Raw genomic sequence first — 12863 nt, forward strand, 5'->3', positions numbered from 1 at the left:
ACAAACTAAAAAAAAAATGTTCATCACCCCTAAAAAACTATGTACCCATTGGTAGTCACTCCCCACAACTCCACACCACCGCACTAGGCAATTACTAATCAATCTACTTTCTGTTTCCATGGATTTGTCCATTCTGGACATCTGGCCTTTTTTTTTTTTTTAATGTTTATTTATTTCTGAGAGAGAGTGCAAGAGCACAAGCTGGGGAGGGCAGAGAGGGACAGAGGATCTGAAGTGGGCTCTGCACTGACAGCAGACAGCCTGATGAGGGGCTCAAACTCACAAACCATGAGATCATGACCTGAGCAGTTGGACACTCAACCAACTGAGCCACCCAGGTGCTCCTGTCCATGTGGCCTTTTGTGCCTTTTGTGGCCTTTTGGCTTCTTACGCTTAATCTAATGCTTTTCGGGTCCATCCATATTGTAACCTTTGTTATTATTTTGTTCTTTTTTATAAATAAATAATATTCCATTGTATGTATTTACCACATTTTGCTTATCCATTCACCAGTCGCTAGACATTTGGGTTGTTTGCACTATTTGGCTAGAAGAATCTGATTTTGACATATTAAGTCTGAGGTGCCTATCAGATTTCCAAGTGCCTCAGATGTGCTGTAAACAAGTGATCAAATGAGTTTTGAGTTCAAGGAAAAGGCTATGGGTCAGAGAGACCAATTTAGAGATTGTCAGGATATATGTACGTACGTACATACATACATACATACATACATACATACATACATGAGACTAGAAGATATAACTAAAGTGGTAGCTACAAGCAGAGAAAAGGATAAGATCAATAAATGATCCTTCAGATATACCAATATTTAAAAGTTAGGCAAAAAAGAAGGAACAAGCAAAAGAGCTTGGTGAGACAGAAAGGCAACCATGACAATGTGGTATCCTGGAAGTCCAGTAAACAAATGGACTCAAAAGAGGAGTGATCAAAGGGCAGGGACAAAAAAAAAAGAAGAAGAAAGAAAAAGAGGAGTGAGTGATCAACTATGTTCAATGCTGCTGCAAGGTCAAATTTTGGAGAAACAGCGGAGGGCTGAGAGGCAATACTCCTTTATTCCTAATCAACAAGTACTAATCCCAGATTATGTTATCCTCTAAGACAGAAAAGGGGCACACCAATTAACGCCATGGCATAGTTCAGAGGTTAAGAGCACAGCCTTTGAAATAAAAAAAGACCAGAGGCCAAACAATCAGCTCTATCTCTTACAGATTACTTAGCTTACTGTCCATTACTTAGCTGTGTATCCCTGAGCAAGTTACTTGATTTCTGTGTCTCAGTTTCTTCATCCACAAAACAGAGACACCTACCTGGGGATATTCTAAGTACTAAATGAGACAGTGCATGCAAAGTGCTCTGCAGAGTTTTATACACATACATACACAGTTATATCCTCGATCTACTACATAATAAGTGTACAATGAATTATATAACACATGACCCAGAAGGAGGGGTGCCTGGGTGGTTCAGTCGGCTAAGCACCTTACTCTTGGTGTCAGCTCAGGTCATGATCTCACACTTCGTGAGATCAAGTCCCACATCAAGCTCTGCACTCACAGCATGGACCCTGCTTGGGATTCTCTCTCTGCCCCTCCCCACCCCTCTCAAAATAAATAAATAAACATAAAAAATTAATAATATATATTTTAAAAAGATTTTTAAAATTAAAAACTTAAAAATAAATAAACAAGGGCACCTTGCTAGCTCAGTCAGCAAGAACATGCGACTCAGGGTTGTGGGTTCAAACCCCACGATGGATGTAGATATTACATAAAAATACCTTTATAGGGACACCTAGGTGGCTCAGTCAGTTAATCATCCTACTTCAGCTCAGGTCATGATCTCACGGCTCATGAGTTCAAGCCCCATGTCGGGCTCTGAGCAGGCTCTGTGCTGACAGCTTGGAGCCTGGAGCCTGCTTCAGATTCTGTGCCTCTGGCTCTGTCTGCCCCTCCCCCACTCACACTCTGTCTCTCCTTCTAAAATAAACATTAAAAAAAATTTAATAACATCTTTATAAAGAAATAATCTTAAAAATAAAATATTTAAAAAATTAAAAAACTTTTACAGATAAATTAAATTTAATTTTATGATATAAATTACTCCTCAATAAGTCTATTATTTATATATATATATATACGTCTGTATGTATATACATAACCTGTTACTGTAAAAAAATACTAATAATAATTAGGGGTACCTGAGTGGCTCAGTCACATGAGCATCTGACTCTTGATTTTGGCTCAGGTCATGATCTCACAGTTTGTGAGATCAAGCCCGCGTCAGGCTCCGTGCTGACAATGTGGAGCGTGCTTGGGATTCTCCCTCTCCCTCTTTCTGTGCCCCTTCCCAATGTGTATGCATGCACTCTCTCTCTCTCAAAAGTAAACATTAATAATAATAATAATAATAATAATAATAACAACCATCTTGATGAAAACCACTTAAAATCACTCCTTATAGACATGGCTGCTCTTCCAATTTCAAACATTTCTGAAATTTTTTTTCTGATATTATACAATTTTTTTCAATAAGAGAATATAATGATTTTTAATTTTTTTTAATGTTTATTTTTGAGAGAGACAGACAGACAGAGCGTGAGCAGGGGAGGGGCAGAAAGAGAGGCAGACAGAATCCAAAGCAAGCTCCAGGCTCTGCACAGAGTCCAGTATGGGGCTAGAACTCATAAACTGTGAGATCATGACCTGAGCTGAAGTCAGACACTTAACTGACTGAGCCACCAGGCACCCCTACAGTGATGTTTTAAAGTACCTATCATGGGGGGGGGGGGGGCATAAAGTACCTATCTTGGGACCTTACCCACCTTATTTAGATATAATGCCTTGTCTAATTAATATTTGTACTATTTTTTCAGGTACACTCACCAAACCTTCTCAAAGAGAATTTCACCAATGTATTTATAGAAGTACTTTGCTGATCTGTATAAGACTGGGCAGAGTTTTCTGTGTGTTGCCCATGAGGCCTGCATCTTTTCAGGCATTTGCCTCATTCACACTCCCTTCTGGATTTTACACCTTTTAAGAAAAGGTCAAACTTCCATCTGTGAAGGTCGGAACCCATACCAGGAGTTTCAGTGTTTCCCCCAATACATCCTCTGACACAAGCTGCCAAAGAAGCTACCTCCCATTCTTCTCTCCATAATGCATCTCTGGAAAAGTTCTCTATTTCCTACCATGTTGATCAGGCTACTTGCCCACTCTCACGAAACTGTTAGTTACTTGTAAATTTGGAGGCTCCACTGTGTACATCCCTTTGAAGATCAGTTACTAAAATGTTACCCAAACAAACCTACAAACCTACTACAAACTCCATCCTGAATTAAGCCAATCTGTCCTTCAGGGAGGCCTGTCCTCACCCTGCATTATACTACCCTCCTTTCCCAATTGCTTTTTCCCAAATTATAACACTCTCTCTATATAGATAGATAGATACAGACATACATATATATTTTATTTATTTATTATTATTTTTTTAGTAGGCTCCACACCTGATGTGGATCCCAAAATGCAGGGCCTGAACTCATGACCCTGAGATGGAGACATGAGCTGAGATCAAGAGTCGGATGCTTAACCAACTGAGCCACCCAGGCGCACCTCCCAAATTTATACTCTAACATCATGCCATACAGCTGTGGTAAGGGACATTCCAGGAAACAGAGCTGGTCACTGTGTAGACTATAAACAAGGTGCATAGGATGCTATTATTAAACAGTTACCTTCAAGGAGAACCCAATGGAGGAATGTCTTTTTGCTCCCTCTATCAGGGATAGGTGTGATTTCCCTGAGAAGATTGTGTTTGTCACCTTTGAGACAAAGACAAATCTTTGGTGAATTTTTTAACTGATCAGTTTCTATCTTTCAGTAGACTCCTAGAAAACTTAGGACTTAATCTCAAAGAAGTAATCTAGTCATCACAGCTTTTATTTTGTATACAATTCTTACTTTTACCACTGGTTCCATCTTGGTTTCCTATCTTTACATTCTTTGTCTCATTTTTCTTACTTATTCTAAATGTAATTTACCTTGCTATACTGAATGTACCTTCATAAGCCATTCTATATCCTTTTGGGAACAAGGTAAGATATCATTAACATTTTGAAACTAACGACAGCACAGATTCCTGAGGGACTCCATGATTCCCATGTTGAATGTGCCAGAATTTGCACCCACATATGTCTGGATCTCTTACCCCATAATGCCCCCTTAACTGCAAGCCACTCCTAGTGACCGGCCCATACCCCTCAGGGCTCATCTGAAAGTGACAGTAGACCATAAACTCAAGAACATTACTGTGAAACCTTGCCAATCTTAAAAGCTGGTGAGTGTCTAGGGAACACATGTAAACTACTTAGGCACCATCTTCAACCCAAGGCCAGGCACACTACCTGGAGTAAAATAACAGCTGCCTCTTGTCACTGACACTTCTGTGGTTCCAAATGAGGACTTAAAGAGCTGAATCTCTAAGCCAAAGCTATTTCCTCTCATCTCTCCAGTTCAGCAGTAGCTTACAAGTTCAAACCAAACACATACAAAGTAAGAAGTCTATGAAATCTCAGTACAAACTCTACGTGAGTCAGCCAACTACACACACAGTGGCCTCAAGGAGTATACGCTTGCCATCGGGAAGACACACGACCCTTTCTTCCAAATCCCTTTACAGCTTTGTTCTACTGCTCAGTTTCTTTGCAGTGTGGTTTCTCTTATTGCTCCAAAACAGTCACTGAGGCAGGATTCTCAATCTTCCCCAATCTTAGGGCAAACTACACCCATCTCTCCCCACGGTGCCCAATGAATTCCCAATCCTTGGACAAGTAGGGGCTCATAGCCCCCTTCTTAGATGAACCTATTTCCCTTCTCTACCTTTCCCTCAAGATAGTCCAGGTTCCATTCTGTTCTCTGCTCCTATCTTCCTGTTCCCTCTTGCCCCTCAAATTTAAAACACTGGGCTTTAAATTTTATAATTCTATGTTTAGCTGCTCTTGTTAGCTAAAGCATACTATTTCCTTTAACATACTGGTATTTATAAAATCTCTTGGTTTAAGAAACAAAAATCTAAAATTATTTTTTATATAGCCTTTGTATAGAACTTCTACAAACCACTGGGAATGAGGAGCTGGAATCCAAAATGGTAAGAACATTCACACCTTTACAATGCAGAAGGGAGTGTCTGTATCTTCAACCTAAACCAAAGTTTCTTAGCCATGGCACTATGGATAATTCTTTGTTGTGAGGGGCTGCTGTCCTGTGCATTATAAGATATTTAGCACCATCTCTAGCCTCTATACCCCCTAGATACCCACAGTAACTCCCTAGCTGTGACTATCAAAAACGTCTCCAGACACTGCCACATATCTTCTCAGGGGCAAAATCACCCCCAGTTCAGAACCACTGGTTTAGACTTTTCTCTTGAGTTAAAACTGTTAGAACTATTAGTGTCTGAAAACACATTTGACAATCAATAAATATTTGTTACCTAACCAGCCTGTGTATCTAACAGTCTTCTGGCCATCTCTACCTTGATGTCTTGACTTGGCAGCATCTCAAACTCAGTATGGCCCAAACCAAACTCCCTTATATTCTTTAATCTAGTTTCAGTATTTACTAAGTAATCTATGCCAGAAACTGAGGTTACGTTGAACTCCTCTCTTTCTCGTAACCTAGACCTAACCTGTCAACAGGTCCTACTATACCTTCTTCATCTCCTTTTATTTAGTTGTTTTTTTTTTTTAAGTTTATTTTGTTTTAGTAATCTCTAAACCCAACATGGGCTTGAATTTACTACCCATAGGTCAGAGTCTCATGCTCTTCTGACTGAGATAACCAGGCGCTCCCATCTCCTTTTAAACACCACAATCACTTGTCACTGTCTTACGTCAAAATCTCCTGTCATTCGGCCTACTGCTTCTGTGACATTTTTGTCCCATTCCAAACCATGATCTACAAATGCTGCCAGACTATTTCTTTTATTTTTTTTATTTTATTTTATTTTATTTTATTTTATTTTATTTTTTTACTGTTTTTATTTATTTTTGAGACAGAGAGAGACAGAGCATGAACGGGGGAGGGGCAGAGAGAGAGGGAGACACAGAATCGGAAGCAGGCTCTCAGGCTCTGAGCCAGGCCCAGAGCCCGACGCGGGGCTCGAACTCATGGACCACAAGATCGTGACCTGAGCTGAAGTCAGATGCTTAACCAACTGAGCCACCCAGGCGCCCCGATTTCTAAAACCTACTGTCACAGTCCTCCTTAAAAATCTCCCAAAGGTACTCCTCTGTCTATGGCAGTGTTTCCAAAACTCTATTCAGGTAACATCTTCATGATTTTTGTCATATTCCCACCACATACAACAGTGTATGTTGTATACACTATAATACAGTGTATTCCTGTAACAGTTTTCTTTGAATCTACTTTTCTTTTTAGTTAGCTATATTTTAAACAACATCCCAAAGTCACAGTATGATTTGTTTTCCCCTAAAATATAAAAGCATTTCAAAGTGTTTATACATATACCACCTAAAAGATAAAAATCCAAGTTTATCAGCCTAATCTTCCATGATTTGGCCTCTGCCTGCCTTCCAAGCACCATCTCCAGCCAACCAAACCACTAGAAGTTCCCTGAACTGGTCATGTTCTTTCAGATTAAGCTATACCACTGCATATGGTATTTATTCTGCTTGAACATTCTTTCCTTCCTGTTTTGTCTACCTGAACAAACTCTGCTCATCCTCTCATTGTTCCTTCTGTGTGAAATCATCTCTGGCTCCAGTTAGATGCTGCTTTTAATATGTTCCTCAATATCCTGAACAGCCCTCTATTATATCACCTAACACACCATGCAATAATCATTTGTTTATTTATTTCTTTTACTATATGGAGAGCCCCTCAAAGGTAGAGAGAAGTATCAGATTCTATCTCTAGCACCCATAGGGAACAGTACTTGACAAAAGGAGACATCCGAAGAAATGTGTGTTTGTAAAATGGTATAAAATTACATTAAAAAAATTTTTTTTAATGTTTATTTTTGAGAGAGAGAGAAAGAGAGAGAGAGAGACAGAGAGAGAATGTGATGGGTGGGCAGGCAGAGGGAGAGATGGAGACAGAATCTGAAGCAGGCTCCAGGCTCTGAACTGTCAGCACAGAGCCCGATGCGTGGCTTGAACTCATGAACACGAGATCATGACCTGAGCTGAAGTCAGACACTTAACCGACTGAGCCACCCAGGTGCCCCTATACTTTACTTTATTTTTAAGTCTATTTATTTTGAAAGAAAGAACATGCGCACAAGCAGGGGAAGGGCAGAGAGAGAAGGAGAGAGAGAATCCTAAGCAGGCTCCGTGCTCTCAGTACAGAGCCTGATGCAGGGCTTGAACTCACAAACTACGAGATCATGACCTGAGCCGAAATCAAGAGCTGGATGCTTAACCAACTGAGCCACCCAGGCGCCCCCAAAAACCAGTATACAACTAAATTCAACGAACCTTAACTACCTGTCTATCACATACAATGCAGTATTCTCTAAGACTATGGAGAATACAAAAATAAACATACGTGATCCTGGCCCTCAATAAACTTGTAGTCTAGGGGCACCTGGATGGCTCAGTCAGTTGAGTGTTCAACTCTTGATTTCGGCTCAGGTCACGATCCCCGGGTCATGGGATCAAGATCCACATCAGGCCCCACGCTGAGTGTGGAGTCTGCTTAAGATTCTCTCTCCCTCTGCCCCTCTCCCCTGCTTGCGCTTTCTCTAATTAAAAAAAAAAAAAAGAAGAAGAAGAAGAAAAAATAGAAGCTTTGCAGTCTAGTAGAGACTGACATATCTGCTACCACAGAAGACAGAGTGGTAAAGTGGAACAATAAGGTGCTATGTGGCAAAGGTCAGTGCAGGAAAAAACAAACAAACGGGATTTCTAAAAAAATTTTATGGTAATTTATTCTTGAGAGAGACATACATACAGCGTGCAAGTGGGGGAGGGGAAGACAGAGAGAAGGAGACAGAATCCAAAGCAGGCTCTAGGCACAGAGACCAAAACAGGGCTTGAACCCACGAACTTTGAGATCATGACCTGAGCTGAAGTCAGATGTTTAACTGACTAAGCCACCCAGGCGCCCCCAAAAACGGGAATTTTTAAGAGCAAATAAATTCAGGTATATACTCCGCTGAGTCACTATAGCAAAACCCACTTAAACCTCATCAAGTCTTGGCTCTGATATTTGTTCTGCCTTACACAACTGTGTAAATGATAGAATAAACATGAAGGTACCCTGAAAACTGTAAGCAACGATGTACATTCTAATCATTGCTAATAATTCTGACTGTAGAATCCAGAGCTCTGCATAGAGAAAGTGGCATCTGAGCTAGAGCCCAAAAGGGGCAAGGGGGGTACTGTACAGAGGAAATATAAGTGATAGTTATAGATGTGAACCCTGGACCCAGACTGCCTAGGTTTGAATCCTAGCTCCTCCACCTACTTCCCAGCTTTGTAACTTTGGAAAGTTACTTAATCTGTCTGTGCTTCAATTACCTGTCTACAAAATGGAGCAAATATTATACATAACTCATAGAGTATTAAATGATTTAATATTTGTGTTATAAGTATTTAAAAAGTAGGTGATAGAAGCAGACTGAGCAGAAGCAAAGGAGGAGGAAAGTACAGAGCATGTTGTCAGAAGAGAGCAGTCCAATGTGCTTAGAATGGGAAGTAAAAAGGAAAGTAAAGTGGAAGATGTACCTAGAAAAGCATACTATTTGTCATCCTAAAAAAGCTATTAACTGCATCAGAAAGAGCTCTGAATAGGGAGGCTTTCCAACCTAGTTCGTTGATTAGGTGTACATCCTTAGGCAGATCATAAACTCTGTGGAGCTCAGTACCCCTCAGTAAAGTAAGAAGGGTACAGAACTAGAAGAACTCTGATTTACTCTTAGCTCTGAAATTGTAGAAAAGGGACTAGGGAGTCATTAGAGACATGCGCTGTTCCATAGGACATCTACAGCTACATGCCATTAGTCCAAATGTTGGTGTGTCATAAATGTAAAATATACATATTTCATAAACAGTACCCCAAAAAGGATAAAATATTAAATTAATAATTCTATACTGATTACATGTTGAAATTGGGTTAAATAAAATATTACTCAGATTAAAAAAAGGGGGGGGTACCTGGGTGGCTAGTAAATATTACTAAGATAAAAAAAAGGGGGGGTACCTGGGGAGTCGGTTGAGCATCCAACTCTTGATTTTGGCTCAGGTCATGATCTTACAGTTTGTCAATCAAGCCCTGCGATGGGCTCTGCACTGGCAGTGCAGAGCCTGCTTGGGATTCTTTCTCTCCCTCTCTGCCCCTCCCCTGCTCACTCTCTCAAAATAAATAAATAAACTTAAAAAAAAAGATTAATTTCAACTATTCCCTTCTATTTTTTTAAAATTTGACCTTTCAAGGCTCATGTTTCTGACCATTTTATTTCTACCAGACAGCACTGTTGTAGACTATTTTCATAAGCCATAGAAGACTGATTCTGTGGCCAAAAAGATAAACAAAATGGCAGATATTATCAGAGAGGGTCTTGAAGACACTCTTCTAGCCCTACACAAAGCCATAATATATTCCTATCTGCCGCATTGGGTTTGATTTTCCTTACTTGAAAAAGATACAATGAAAAACCACTCAGGTAAACAGAATGATCAATAACACAAGCACTAAGGTGAGTGACTAAACTAATGGGTTGCACACTGTATATGATGAGAATCTATAAAATCAGAGTTTGAAATGAGGAGGTGCAAAATCTCAGAAAAAATCCAGGCAGAATTTTTTGAAGCTTTATAGAAGCATTTCAAATAAAGATACAACTTTGCAGACCCAGGAGCCTTATATGAAAAACTCAGAGATGGCTCAAACTAAACACAAAAATGAGTTCCAAAAAGATTACATTAACTATTAATTCACAAAAGTGGTTATTATGGAATTGCACAGTTCCTTGTGCAATTTCTTTACTTGCATGTCATCTTTAAGAACTGTTCAAAAGATCAATCTACAAACTATAGAATCCCTACTCCCCAAAATTCTTCAGTATTCAGTAAACCTGCCTTTATCATTCGTTCTTCCACTTGGCCAGATATGGAATCTGTATCTCCTATGATCCTCTCTGAAATCTTTATTGTAGATGAGAACCACATGAGCTCTTTTTTAAGAAAGGTTATGTTTTGGCCCACTCACTTTCACATATTTCATCTTTATTCTTACAAAACAACTTTGTACATTCAATCCAGTACTAGTGATCTGACCACTTCCAATTCAGATATAGAGAAATCGTGATTAGATCTAAAACATCCTATGCATTTATTATTTTATTTAGTGCCTCCAACTTCTAATCAATTTGAAAATACAGGTGAACTGCTGTCTTTTCTACCAGAACAAACCATTAAGTAGCCCCAATGGTTTGTTTTTTTCCTCTGACACAATCTTTTATTTTGGATCTAAAGCCTCAGAAAAGGTACTCCTGAAATACTTTCTTGGCTTGTCTAATTTTAGTTTCTAATTCATGCCAAGAAATAGAAACAAAATTAAATTTCTTTAAAAATACTCCAGACAGGAACAGCACAAGTACATTAACCTGATCAAACCATTTCCAAGACAAAGAAGAAAAGCCTCCACTTACAGAGAAAAATTCAGAATTCTCTCTTCCCAGTAGTTGCCCAGAAGGTTTAAAAAAAAAATTGTTTATTAAGAAACAGATACATACTAAGCACAGTCCAATAGTGTTGCAAAGAGAAGTGAAATGGTTTGATATCTATATTTCCTCAAGATGGGAAGGAAATCCAATGTTTATCAAACTAAAAGTTTACCTAAAGAAAATCCAACTGATCATCTTTCAAATAATTTCAACAACCAATCTCAAATTAATATCAAGACATATTGTAATAAGCAACGTTTTATTAATTATAAACACAAAGCTTAAAACAGCTTTATATGCGCTAAAGAACAAAAAAGTCCACATCAAATCACTGGTATGAAAAAATCAACTTCATCTATGGAATTAACAACGCTACCACAAGACATCTGGTTAGTTTTCCACTAATTAGGTCCCAATGTTGGTTGTATCCTCCTTCCTTAAAAAAGCATATAACAGAAGGAAGCTACAAAACTCATGTCTGAAAGACTCAGATGAACATAAATAAAAGCTACATTTCTAGTACCGGCTTTGTCCTCGTTTTAATCAAATTATCCTATTAAAAAGGGGAAAATGCACACGAATGGCTCCCCCATCATACAGCACATATAATCAACAAGTACACTTAACTTACATCCACCAGAGCTGATGTGACCTTAAACATTTTGCATACTTGTTGACTGATGTTAAATATCAACTTCCTGTATCAACAGAGCAAAAGAAAAAAAAAAAAACACAGTAATATCTTCCTTAAGAGAAAGAATTTACAAAGATAAATTGCTTTAAATCCACAGATGAAAGAAAAAAAAAGGACTCAAAACCATCAACAGTTTACCCACTTACTACACAGCAAATCAAAGTTAACTGAACACTTTACGGGGACTAGGACTCACCGCTAAACACTGTCAGACATCTAAGCACCGGTTTTAACAAGCGCATGGGAACACTTGTCAGAAAAGCAGTATAACCCAAACTGAATTCCTCTTCTCTTACATCCATTCTTTACCCACACATACATGCACTGTTGTTACTCGGACTAAGCAGTAGCAAGGAACGACTCGTCTCCTTTTGGAAACCAAGAAAATGAAATCTTGAGTTAAGAAGGGATTATGAGGAAACAACTTAAGGAACAGAAAAGTATTTGCATGGAAGGCCTACTACTTTACACACTGAAATTAGCTCAACAAGCTACTGGAAAACGGGTTCATATCTGAATTAGTAGAAGGAAAGCAACGCTCCTACCAAGCAATTGGGACGCGGGGTATGGAACGAGGGAAGACCTGGCGTTCTCTGACATCGCTACCCGACCGCCCTGGCCCACCGTCTTCTCATTCCGCCGAGACCTGAACACACTGGGGTCGCGTTCCGGGAGCCGGTGGCATCTCCTGTCAGACGCCGGCCACCCCACGCTCCTGTCACCACTTCTGAGGGATGACCCCATCCCGAGGGCACTGTCCGCTGGGACTCGGTCGGCCTCCGGGAGACCGGGGTCGGGGAGAGAGGAGAGGAGTCCTCCAAGCAAAGCTGTCAGGGCTCCGAGCCCTGGGGTAGTCCGAAGGCCAAGAGGGGCAACCCTGGGGCAGAGGCCGCGACATCCCTCGGGATCCCCTCCAAGGAAACTAGGACAGCATTTGGGGGACTTGGGCTCCCTCCCGCTCTCCGCGTGACGCCTGGTCTGACCCGGTCGCTTCGCCCCGCAATAGGCCCTCCACCGGAACGGGACCGGACGGGATGCCGGCGGGGGTCCCGCGGAGAGAGGAAGGGCGGGCCGGCGGGAGCCCCACTGCCGGAAGGGGCGAGCCCGCAAGCAGCGCTCCCGCCCCGGCTGGACTCACCTTCAGGTCGTTCTCCGGGAGGTACTTGCACAGCCGCGCTATCTCCACATACTTGTCCAAGTCTAGGGGCGCCATTTTAGAAATAACAAGCCCCGACGGCGACGGCGGCAGCGGCGGCAGCAGTAGTAGCGGCGGCGGCGGCAGCGGCGGAGGCCGAAGCCGGAACTCTACCTACGTCACGTCCGGCCCGTGTGAGGCGTCTGCGCAGCGGCGTAAAGCTTGACCCGATTCTCCCCGCTACCTCCGCACGGCGTACGCTCTCTTCAGCTGAACCCAGGCTGCAGGTTCCTAGAGGCGAACCCAGTTCAGCCCGTGAAACCTACT

At 41.0% G+C, this 12863-nt stretch overlaps 1 protein-coding gene across 1 annotated transcript in view; it reads right to left on the reverse strand.

Moving 5' to 3' along the window:
• The window catches only part of PPP6C (protein phosphatase 6 catalytic subunit), a 35914-nt gene extending 23154 nt beyond the window's left edge, over positions 1-12760 (reverse strand). Inside the window, exon 1 of the mRNA XM_025914967.2 lies at positions 12540-12760. Within this exon, the coding sequence (XP_025770752.1) occupies positions 12540-12614 (75 nt within the window). The 5' untranslated portion in view covers positions 12615-12760. The remainder of the gene's footprint in view (positions 1-12539) is intronic.
• Between the last annotated feature and the right edge of the window lie 103 nt (positions 12761-12863).

The sequence above is a fragment of the Puma concolor genome, chromosome D4, assembly GCF_028749965.1.
Source record: "Puma concolor isolate L17-30 chromosome D4, mPumCon1.1.hap2, whole genome shotgun sequence".
NCBI classification, from domain to species: domain Eukaryota; kingdom Metazoa; phylum Chordata; class Mammalia; order Carnivora; family Felidae; genus Puma; species Puma concolor.